General features: G+C 39.9%; 1 protein-coding gene across 6 annotated transcripts in view; it reads left to right on the top strand.

Annotated features, from left to right (window-relative positions):
* Positions 1–12188, top strand: part of DIP2C (disco interacting protein 2 homolog C) — a 310834-nt gene that overhangs the window by 241361 nt on the left and 57285 nt on the right. For all 6 annotated transcript variants that reach the window (XM_074554492.1, XM_014269188.3, XM_005480400.4 and 3 more), the window contains 5 exons: positions 883–1091; positions 1905–2019; positions 6327–6528; positions 8516–8625; positions 9462–9542. In XM_074554492.1, the coding sequence (XP_074410593.1) occupies positions 883–1091; positions 1905–2019; positions 6327–6528; positions 8516–8625; positions 9462–9542 (717 nt within the window). The remainder of the gene's footprint in view (positions 1–882; positions 1092–1904; positions 2020–6326; positions 6529–8515; positions 8626–9461; positions 9543–12188) is intronic.

The raw sequence follows: 12188 nt of genomic DNA, 5'->3' as shown, positions 1-12188 counted from the left end.
GTATAAGCATGGAATCTGTTCAATAAGAGTCACCCATGGGCATCTGGCAGCAGAATTTGACCTTTCTTTTTAGATGAGCCTTCAAGAACACTATGTAGGCATGGTCTTCTACTTGCCATTGTCTTTTTGCCTTTGGACTATTTAAGTTTAAAGAAATACTTTAAAGAAAACGCAGGAAAGTGTGGTTGTGTCAAAATACAGCTCACATGCCAAAAGGATAACACTGTGCTCATTAGGGTAGAAAAGCCATAGGGATCTGTCTGTGGAAGTCATGTATGTCTGGTGTTCAGGCATTTAGAGAGGTGCTCTGCAGGTCTGTATTTTCACTTGCAGGTGTGCTACAGAAGACATTATCACTCGTATTCTGAGAACTTAATTGACCTTAAATAAAAATGTGGTCAGCTGAAAGAATCATTAATGTGCTGTACCTTAAAATAGCTTCACTTCTAGACTGCCTATTTCTTAAACTGTGCTGGAAATGGGTATGTGGTATTGAAAAAAATCTCTACTTAAATGTTCATGAGTTAAGCTCTCAGTTAACCTATACACAGCTCCTTCAGTTGGCAGTCTGCTCAGCATGGGTTTTTATTTAGCACTGTTGATGTTGATTTGTTTATTTTTTAAGGTCATAAATGATTTACAGGCTCACAGTTACAAAAAATGTGTATTGTAAACAGAGTGGGATTCAATTTGCTGGAACTCAGGTACACACACAAGTGTAGGAGTTTCCTGACACTCCCTTTATGGTCAGTGAAGGATAAAGAGCATCACCAGTGACCTATTTACTTTGTTTCAGAATAACCATCTGAAAGAAAATGCCTGAAATACTTTGCAGCCTGATCTCTGTGTATAGGACTGAAAACCTATGTTTCTGTTTTGCAGGTGTTTCCTATGACCAGTTCTGGTGGCCCTATCACTGAATATCCTTTTATAAGGACTGGACTTCTAGGCTTTATAGGACCAGGTGGACTGGTCTTTGTTATTGGCAAAATGGATGGTTTGATGGTTGTCAGTGGAAGAAGACATAATGCTGATGACATTGTAGCAACAGCACTGGCTGTGGAACCCATGAAATTTGTCTACAGGGGGAGGTTTGATCCTTTCTTTCTTTCTTTATATTATGTAGAAATCTTTATTTGACTTAGATGAAGTGTAAATGATCCAGATGCTTTCAGAAAGCAATGCCTGATGTGCATTGTGGTTTCCCTCCAGTTCTGTTCATATTGCCTGAACCAGGAGACAGCTGAGGGAAGCCCAAGGCAATGTTGAAGCAGAATTTGGATACCAAGGCCTTGAAACTGTGGTTACTGAAATTTCCAGTTGAACAGCTGGTTAATTGTGAGGGTGTTGCCTCAATAGGAGTCTTTCTGTGTGCACTGAACATTTCCAATATGCCTTACACTGAAGTTTTTGAATGTGAAAGGAGTTCTTTGTGTGACCTTCCTCATATGCTGAAGCTGAGCAGGAGACATCCAAAACTTCTGAAGAGCCTCATGCAATAGCACGTGCTCACACTCCATCACATGCCAGAGCTCTCACACAATGATGTTGCAATTACCATATTCTGAGATGGGGCCAAGGAAGGTGCTTATGCTGGCTGTTATATAACATCTTAGCAGCAGCCTTGGTGTGACCCAAATGTAGTGCTTTTCTTCTTCCAAGAATGTTCACTTCTCAGTCCTGCTCTGACATTCTGCTTGTATATACATGACTGTTGAACAAAGCCTGATGTTTCCACTCTAGAACTTATCTAAAACCCTTTTTTTAGCTTATTCCCTATAAATATATTAATAATTGACACACCAGGAGTATAACTAATAAGTAAAGAAATCAGAGTTGTAGGAGGTTAATGCAGAAGTTTTTCCCTCTGTCCTGGCACTAAATACTCCTCTCTCCCCCTATAGAATAGCAGTGTTTTCTGTGAGTGTGCTGCATGATGAAAGGATAGTGATTGTTGCTGAGCAAAGGCCAGACTCCACAGAAGAAGACAGTTTTCAGTGGATGAGTCGAGTTCTCCAGGTAACGCTCTATATGTATGTTTGGAAGCTATTTTTTTTTCCTTACTTTATATTCTTTTTATTGATCTTTCAGACCCCTAAGGTAACTAACATTTGTCTTTGAGTAGTTGTGAATCCAACTTCAGTTGCACTTGCTCTTAACAAGCACAAAATGAGATTCTTCTGAGTAACAGTTCCTATCTGGGCTGCACACACCCAGGGAGTGATCCTTTTCCTAATCAAAATGCTATCAGAAAACAGGAATGAATTGAAGTAAATAATAGCAATGAGAGAGTAGCATGTGGTTTATAAGGATATAGTCATCCTTTACTTCAAAAGGAGAATGAATGAATCAATGAATGAATGAATGCATTATATACTCTTACTGTCAAAAGCTACCAGAGTCTCTTAACTGCTCACAGTTATAAGCATGACACAGAGTTGGCCTCATCCAGATTTATTTTCTGTGACAGGTGAGAGAAATTATGTTTCTAGTGTATAATGTTGGTGGCTAAAATAAACTGAATGAAACTCAACCTAAAAATCCCAATTTCCCTCCAGTGAAATGAAGGAAAGTGATTGATTAGTGATTGATTAGATTGATTACCTCAGATCTAGTTATCTACAGTGGGGTTATCTTTTCAGAGGGACACCTCTTCCAATGAATCCCATTCCAGCAGTCTGGCAATATCAATACTTTGCTCGGGTTTTTTTTTTTTCAACTCTAATGTCCACACACAAAAATGTTAGATACTTTAGACAGGGTCATGTTCCATCTCTGTGATTAATCCAATTCAGACTCAAAAGCAATAGATTTAATGGAGATGTAGTCAGACTAAGTCTGTTTGTTGCTGCCTTGTGAAGTGGTCTCAGCTCTGTCTACAGTTGGTCTCCTGTTTCTTCTACTTCCCTTTCCTACCTTCCTTCGTGTCCTTCTGCAAGGACTCTTCTCAGTAAATATATTGCAGGCATATTTTTTGCTTTCCCTAAGAGCCAAGGATAAAGGTCCCACACAATTCAGAGATGTTTTTATTCATCATTGCATTTTACTGAATAAGAAAGGGAATCTATCTAGTGCATCCTTCAAGAAACTGAGCAAATAAGCTTTTATCCATCTCAAGACAGGCTCATCTGCTCTCTTGATTCAAAAGACAGCTACATTTCATACAGTTAGAGGCATCTCATATTCACAGTAAATCTAAATTATTACCAAGAAAAGATAGAACCTCTAGCTTGCCATCACCCAAAAGCCTTTGAAACACCAAATAGCACCTAGAGCAGCTATTGTAGAAGAAGAGGCTTTGCATTGCCCACACTTTTGTCAAGTAGCAGACTCCTAAAGGGGTTGAAACTCTGGACTCAACACTTTCCCTCTTTTGTCAGCAAAGCATCTTTGTGAATTTTACAGACCTAATGTCTTACACAATCATAGCCAGTACAGTTCTGCACTGAAATCTGCAGGAATCCTGTGTCCCAATACTGCTGCCAAGAGTCAGCCCTGTTATTCTGAGTCTGATCAAGCCCTAGCAGTGTCTGAGAATAGCAGGCCATGTATCAAAGTGCACACGTGTGGCTGCTTTCATCACCCACGTGTGCAGCCTGCAACTCTGGCATGCACCACTATGTGAACAAGAAGTTTCTGTTTCCACCACAGCTGAGAGCAGAGATGAAGGACAGAAGCCAGGAACATGTGGGATGTTTTGTGCCTCTTCCCAATCAGAGTTTTAATGGCAGATGTCAGGAAGTGGTAACCAGCTGTATCTGAATCATCTGCTAGTGAGGCACAGCATAACAATATTACAGCCTGTGTCATGGCTCTCAGTGAAGGCCATGGTAACAAACTCTAGCAAATGGCTACTTAAATTTAATGCTATTTGTGAGTTGTCTGACACTCTGTGAGTGCTGCCCTGAGCCAGCCCTGCCCTGCACTGCCTGCTGTTGCTGTGCTTTGCTGTCTCTTCCCTGCAGTTGGGCTGTCTCAATTTGCAGAACCAGTTTTTCCAGTGCTTTGCACATATTCTGGCTCTCCTGACCCATCCTGCCCCTTGGCAGGGAGCTGAAGGATGGTAGAGCTGCTAAACCTGTGGGACTGTGCTGGACTGCAGAGGGATGGCTGGGAGGGAGTCCTCAGGCTGGGGATGGAGTTTCTTGAGAGTAGAAGGGTGAAGATTCCAGATCACCCAGCCGTTCAGTCAGATCCTAGATGCTCATCTGGAAGGGTGGAGATCCCAGATCTCCCAGCAGTTCAATCACATAGATACTGATGCTCATCTGCTGCAGACTGATCTGACCCTTCAGGCAGGGCTGTGGTCCCTGTATGGCAGACTGGATGTCAGTTTTACCAGTGCCAGGATTGACAGGACTAGGGAAAGCCAGGAGAGCTACTGCATCACTGGAGAGTGTTTACCCAGAGCATTGTGTCAGAACAAGATGTTTTCTCAGCCCAAACAACACAGCAGTCTGGACTCGCCACAAGTTTATCTTGTCTATTTTCACAATGAAAGAGAGGGACAGAAATTTTAGATACTGTTTGATTCTGGCTGGACAGAGTAATTTCAAAAACCAAGCCATATCATCAAGAGCCATAAATGCCATCAGTATTAAAATTGACTGGTACTCTCCTCCCTCAAAATTTTAAGGCTCAGTTCACCAGTTGTCATCCTTGTGACAAAGTCATTTCCTGTTTCACAAATGTGCCCAACTCAAAGGTGTGAAAGGTGACAGATTTGAATGACCCACGATATTTATGTGGCATTGTGTAGCAGATTTATCTCTCAGAGACAGTTCAGAAGTTACTGGGAAATCGCTGCATACACTCCTCATCCTGCCACAGCTGGGTATTGCTTTCCATTCACCACCTGCAGGAGCCACAGAGTTTTATCTCTGAGTAAAAATGGTTACTTGCCCTGTGATGGTTTTCCTTCAAGCTGATGTCAGGTGAGGATCCCATGATTTATCACTGCTTTTCAGAACCTACAAATAACATTATGATTAGTAGGTTCTGATGGTTTCTGCCAGAAACATGAGATGTTATGTGTTGCCTGACATAAATATTTCACTATTGCCGATCCTTTGGATGGTGTCTGTAGACCAGCAACACGGGCTTCCAATTCTGCTGTGAGAGCTACTACTGCTAAAATTCCAATATTTTTAAGTGACTCACCATTTCTTTCTTATGAGATTGTGCAATCACATAAATAAGAAATAGAGCAAACAGAAGCCAAAAGTGAAGCATTGCTTAATCTGTAGGAGTGATCAGTAATTTATTGATCTACTTTAGTGCATGCATAACTGTAAGTGATTATCTAATTCTCAGAGTATAGATTGTATCTTCAAGGCAGCACACATATCAATTCACTTTTCTCACAGTTTAAAATTAAAAAGGAAGATAAGTAAATTATATTTTTCAACATTTGACTACTCATTAGAGATGCTATTTGTAATTTGTTTCTCAGTTTGTGTAAATGCCTGATGTTGGTGTTCTGACACAATGAAGTTGGCTTTCTAACACACTTGTTGCAATTTTTGTTACCATTATAAGGAAAATAAATCCTTTAAATCTGTAGGGAATTAAAATCTATGAGCATGGATATTCATGTTTAATTCAATAAATTACATAGATACTGTATCCTACAATTTTATTGATGCAGTTTAATTAACATATCAGGCAGTGGACGTGGTTGCTATACAATTCAAAGATGCTTCTTTTTCAGGTTTCTGTCCATCCAACCACATTTTTTCCAAGTGGATAGTTTCATAGTTTTCCTTTATATATTTTCCATTCCTGCCTGAAAATCTTTTACACTGTGATCAGGGAATAAAACAGTTATTACCTTATAAAAAAATTTAAAAGACTCACAAGCTGCATACATCATTAGTTATAGGAGTTATTTGAAATTTTGCCCTGCTCAGAAGGATGGACTGGATATTGAGTTGATAGGAATCCTTTGAACTTTAGCTCTGAGAAGTGCACAGCTTAAAAGCAATTTCATGTGGTCTGACAGCCCATCTTTGCAAAAAAATCTCCAGGATATCTGCTACTAATGTGTGCTTAAGAGAGATAACAAGGAAGCATTTCCTAATAGATTTGTGGGCATTTATCACCAGGTTTTTGGTCGCTTTTTTATCTGCTGGAATGAGTGTAACAACATTTCTGTCCACCTGTTCCCAATGAAAAGAACCTCCTTATCACTGACATAGCTGAAGTGTCTTTCCATTGCCAGTTAATTATTAGGGCTGTTTTATGCAGTAATTCAGAGCAACATGTGCTTATTAGAGTGATGAAAAATTATCCTTTCATTAGAATCGACTTCCTGTGTGCTTTTTTAGGCAATTGACAGCATTCATCAAGTGGGAGTCTACTGCCTAGCACTTGTCCCAGCAAACACACTTCCCAAGACACCCCTGGGAGGGATTCACCTGTCAGAAACCAAACAGCTCTTCCTGGAGGGATCTCTGCATCCCTGTAACGTGCTGATGTGTCCCCACACCTGCGTAACAAACCTGCCCAAACCAAGGCAAAAGCAACCAGGTAAGAGCAGTGGAGGCCAAGGGACTGTGACTTTGTGCTGTGTGCTTGTGGTACTGTAAGGGAGTGAAACCAAGTAATTGCTGATACAGGGGAGAATCAGCTTCATCAGCTTTCCTCTTCAATATTCTGTGTGTGTCAAGGACATCATTGGTGCTGCCAGGAGCTAGAAGCACCTTCACAGAGAGTGCAAGGGAAAAGGCCAGTTCAATAAAGATGACATTTTTATCACTCTACAAGGTGCTGCTGAGACCACACCTAAATTCCTCCTCAGTTATGTTTAAAGAAGATGGAGACCAAACCAGAGAAACATAAAGTATTGGATTATTTTGAAGGCTGGGTTTGTAACCTAGAAACAGAGAGGAAGAGGACTGTTGACACTAAATAACAGTGTTGGAAGAGCAAATACTTCAAAACTTGTCACAAATAAATTAAAGGAAAGAATGAGTGGTTTAATTCCCCACCTGTGTGGGGAGATTCTGTATTACCTTGCAGCAGGTTATTAGAGGAAAAATCCTAACTAGTTTTAAGATGGTTCTTCAGAAGTTCTGCCTCTTTATGAAGAATGTTGGATGAAATGTTACAGCAAGGGACTGTCTCAGGAGACCAAGAAAGTCCTGGTAGCCCGCTCTAATCCAGTCACTGGTTATTTGTGCCCAATGTACAAGTAAATTCTAACAAATTTTTGCCTTTGAATCCAATTGCAGGTTTTAGTACTCAGATTCATTTGAAGGAGTTCTGGATGTGTAGCCTCAGGCTTAAGACTTGGACTCAGCTACATTAGACTAAGTGTTGGTTATTTTCCACTTTGAAAAACACCTTGGAATTAGAAGTGGATTTGCTCTCTGGATCTTGAATATGGAGACTATACCTCATGAATTCAGTGCAAATTTGCCTAAACCATCATCTTTTTTTAAAACTTTTGGACAAATGTTTCAGAATCAAAGCCATAATCTCGGTTGTTTGATACTGAGAGTGTCAGAGGTTAACAGTGACTTGCACTAACTTAATGAAAGCAATGAGGCCTTTTACTGCTTTGGTATTTCCTTGTTGCTGCACCACAAAGTAATTGCTGAACTAGAATCAATGAGATCATTACAGATATGTTATGTATACATTAAATATTGCTATATTAATAATAATATTTAATGCCAGGAGCACAGAAACAAAACTGATAGTGTCACATTCTCCCATGTTGTGTTGTTGTGACATACCTAGAGAGTTTTTAATGCTTTTATAGTGTTAAAGCAGAGTCGTCTGTAGGTTCTTTTTATTGTACATTATCTGGTTATTTATACCAGAAACAATCACTTGGACACCACAGGCTAGAAGTAAAGCCTGGTATAAATTGCAGTTGATCAGCAATCCATACTGGAGAAGCAAGAAAACAAATGCCAACATGAACTTCAATGTTATCTGTGAGACAGGTATTGTCCCCTAATGGCAGCAACAAAACATCAGTGAAATTCACCTCATGGAGGAGTGACAGTCACCACATCTTATTTTCTTCTGAAGTTACTCAACTTCACTCTCAATCTTATTCTAGAGGGCTTATATATTTTATCATAGGCACCATCTGCCTTCCTAATCCCTGTCACTTTGTGTCTGTAGCATTACAGAAGTCCTAATGCAGATGCAACTTAGCCCAGGCCACAGAAGACGGAAATAGGAATGTTGTCACTCTGGACTGAGGCACTTGAATTGGAGCTAAATTTTCCAGATTCAGCCTGTCAAGGTAGACAAGATTTGTCTCTGGCTGTGGAGAGCCCATGCTAAATTAGAGCTGTTTGGAGAGGGTAAATCCAGTCCTGTGTATCTTCCAACCACTTCTGGTTCCTAACTGAAGTTTATGTCAGCAGAGATGTGATCAAATTTTGGTTTTATGGACGGCAGTGAGGAGAATATCATGTAATGAAAAAGAAATCACATGAATTTTCATCCACAAGCAAAGGATTTTTATTGTGCTTGGTGTATTTCTGCTTTATTCTAGAAATTGGCCCTGCCTCTGTGATGGTGGGGAACTTGGTCTCTGGAAAAAGAATTGCACAGGCCAGTGGCAGAGATTTGGGGCAAATAGAAGATAATGACCAGGCCAGAAAGGTAAGCTAAACTTTTCTCTTACAGCTTGTATTTAACATAATATAGTTAACTTCATATATATATATATATATATATATATATATATATGTAATTAACATCCTATAGTCGACATCAGGACACTTAGCAGTTCAGAGATGTGATGGATTATGATGATTTTTATTATTATTATTATTATTACTACAAATTTGTTGATGGCTTCTTTTTAATTAATACATAGATTTAATATGGCTTCTTTACAGATAAATTTTAAATAGACATGGTGAGAAGTCACTGCATTTCATTTTTATGGATTTTTTGAAATAAGTTTGCATGGGACAGCAGAGAAAATGTGGTGGAAGGTGTTCATGGGGCTTCTACCAGAAATAACCCTCTATTACATAATTTTTACCAGCTCAAGTGGAATCCAGAGAATTTTGTTAACATATAAGGTCCTGACCTTATTTGTTGTTATTTTAATCCTGGAAAATTAAGTTGAAATTCAGCTCTTTTGGGGGCTTATATGAATAATTAAATTAGTAAGTTCTAAGCTGTATAAGTACTTATGCATTTAAGTGAGAGAAAGAAAAGAAGCTAAAGAATTAAATAGCACTTAAATTCAGAGGGATCAGTAAGAACTTTTATTGCTTTGGAAGTATATGCAGGAATATATCATAATCCCAGCAGTGGCTTCACTTCCAGAGAGGTGGCTGCTACCATGCAAAAGCACCTTCCTATAAATGTGTGACAGAGAGTTAATTCAAGAGAATTAATTCCTATTTGTTGCTTTGGGTATTGTGACCTGATTTTAAATCCAAGAAGCTGTTTGGTGTTGTGACTGTCCCTCTGCTTTATTGCAGTTCCTGTTCCTGTCAGAAGTGTTGCAGTGGAGAGCTCAGACCACCCCTGACCACGTGCTCTACACCCTGCTCAACTGCAGGGTAAGGGTCTCACCCACGGCTCTGACCCTGGCAAGGGCACTCTGGGGTTTCAGCAGCACCTGGACCTTTCTCTTCCTATTTCCACCCATACTCAGCTGTTATATTTAATATTCACTGAGGCAGAAATCATTATTGTCAGTTGTCAAGATACAGATTGCTTTTGTATCAGTGTGCCTTGCACATTTCTCATTCCTTTTTCCACCACATACATGTTGTGTGAGAGCTGACACTGCAAATCTGTTTCAATGCTGTTGAATCTGTTTCAGATCTGTCCCTGTGTGAATAACAATGTTTAATACTGCTCACCATCCTGATTTCCAATTTGAAAAGCACAGGCTTGGCAAAACCAAAGCATTTTCCCTAAATAGAACAATGGCTGTTTGTGAGACTGGACCATCTGGGAGAGGTGTGAGAGTGAGGAAAGGAGGTGAAGAGAAGAAAATGTATGTTCAGAATACAATCAAGTCTGCAGAGGATCACTAATAAATCTCTCTGCATAACCTACATGGGCTGCCAGCCTGGCACAGCATTTCACTGCTTACTCAAAATGAGTCAATGAATGAGATGGGTAGAGAACTTGGCATTGCTAAGGGTAAAACTTCCTTCCTTTCTGTAGTGTAACTTCTTTACTTCCTGGATGATTACAGATTACAGATGACAAACCAATAATTCTCAAGACCACAGAGAGAATTAAGGTCTGATTTCAAACCATTCCATCACAGTATATCCACACATATCTGTCAGATCTGGGGAGCACACAAAGTGTGTGAGGGTCTTCAGGAGAGGAGAGGCCTGGAAAAGTGCTGTTCCCCTGGAGTGGTAGCTGATGTTGTCTCAGCCTATGTGGTCTTTATGCAACTTGAATGGGTTCCTAAACCTCCAGTAATTTGTGGACCTCTGTGAAATCACCACATATTCGATTAGTATTTCCAGAATGTCCTTCTCCATTTTACAGTGCTGGTACAAAGTTCAGTTTGAAGCTACTAGTAAATAATTCAATAATTATTAAAAAAAAGTCATATTAATAGCTCATATTTGTGAATATATGAAACCTGACAGATAAATAGTGAAGTAATAATGTATTTTTTTATGGGAAAGTAGAAATTTTTAGAGGCAATGCTGTTTATAAGTTCAGTATTACACCATTCAAGTACTGCATTGCTGTGTCCTGTAATTAGGAGCAAAGATGCTGTGAGAAAGAGTTGATGTGTGCTATCCCATCTCTTCCACACAAGGCTGTTGCTTTTGAGTTTTAAATAAAACCAAACTTCCCATGCTGGCAGAAGGGTTCAAACAGGGAAGGGAAGTAAGGACACAATGTGCAGAACAAGGATTGAAAAAACAAACTCCTGTTCCATAGAAGTGAAGAGTAGTTGGATTTTACAGCTTCTCTGTTACTCTCAGTGATGAGTATCTCATCATATGAAATTTGATTGAGATGTAATGCTTTTTGGAGTGAATTAATATTTTATGGAAAAGGATGACAGATTTGGTGGGGTTTGCCCTAGGCAAATTTTATTACCCAGCTTGAATTTTAGTTCTGATTTGTAACTTTTCCTATTTTCTCTTCTTTGGATGTTGTCTGTACACTTTGTTCTAAAACATTCAGGCATCCTGCAGTGGATGACTAATGGAAGTCCACTGAGATTAGTGTTTTCCTGTAACCCAAGCTCTGAGAATTTGAAATATTTCAAAATTAGTGCAGTACATTGTTTTTAATGTGTGTCATGAAGGATTGCAACACCTTTACATGTTAGGATAGCTCATTAAAGGCCCAAAGGGAGTAGTTGCCTGATGCTTCCAAGTGATTCTTGTCCAACAACAGGATTCTCCTTCCCTACACTTCATATAAACAGTGACTTCCCACTGGCTCACAGGCAGCAAGTGCCAAAAGTCTTAAATGTAAACAAGCTTTGCACAAATTCACTTGATTTACAGCAATTCCCTGTCTGCTGGAAGGAACTATGCTTCTGATGTGTGTGGGGATACAAAGAGTCCTTCTTCTCATAACCATGGCAACAGGCAATTTCTTGAAAGAAGAAGTGGAGAATTTAAGTACAGGTGAAATGGAGAATTCCTGACAGGTCTGCAGTGGCAGGACAGCCAGCTCTCACATTGCTTTGGCACACTCAGGGCTGGACAGATGGAAGTCATCTCTGGTCCAGCATCCACAGAGTTGCATGTGCCTTTAGAGGAAGCCTTCCTAGTGAAATGATCTCCACATTGATCAGAAGACTGATTATAACTGTCTGAAGTGCAGTTCAGTAAATGGGGTTGCTGAGGATGATGAAGAGGGGAATGCTGAGCCCTTTGTCCATTTTATTTCTCTTTGCTGGCAGTTTGTGATGAAGCCTGTGAATGCCAGGTGATGCTGGTAACGTGGCACTGCTTGCAGTGCTTGTCCTTTGGCAAATGCTCCCTCTTCTCTGAGGCCTGGGGAGCAAACACTGCAGTGGTGTGGGGTGGTGGTGGATGGAAACCACCCCAGAACAAATACTTAATATTCCTTGCCTTGTTCAAATACAGTGCAAAGAACATTTCCTTCTAACAGTGGACCTTCTTGCTTTCTCTCTTAAGGAGGACAGGGATGCAATACTTATTTATTGTATTACATTGCATTTTTGATGCACTGTTCTATTCTAGTGT

The sequence above is a fragment of the Zonotrichia albicollis genome, chromosome 1, assembly GCF_047830755.1.
Source record: "Zonotrichia albicollis isolate bZonAlb1 chromosome 1, bZonAlb1.hap1, whole genome shotgun sequence".
NCBI lineage: Eukaryota > Metazoa > Chordata > Aves > Passeriformes > Passerellidae > Zonotrichia > Zonotrichia albicollis.
The sequence above is the reverse complement of the archived record's forward strand: the minus strand, read 5'-3'. Positions and strand labels throughout refer to the sequence as shown.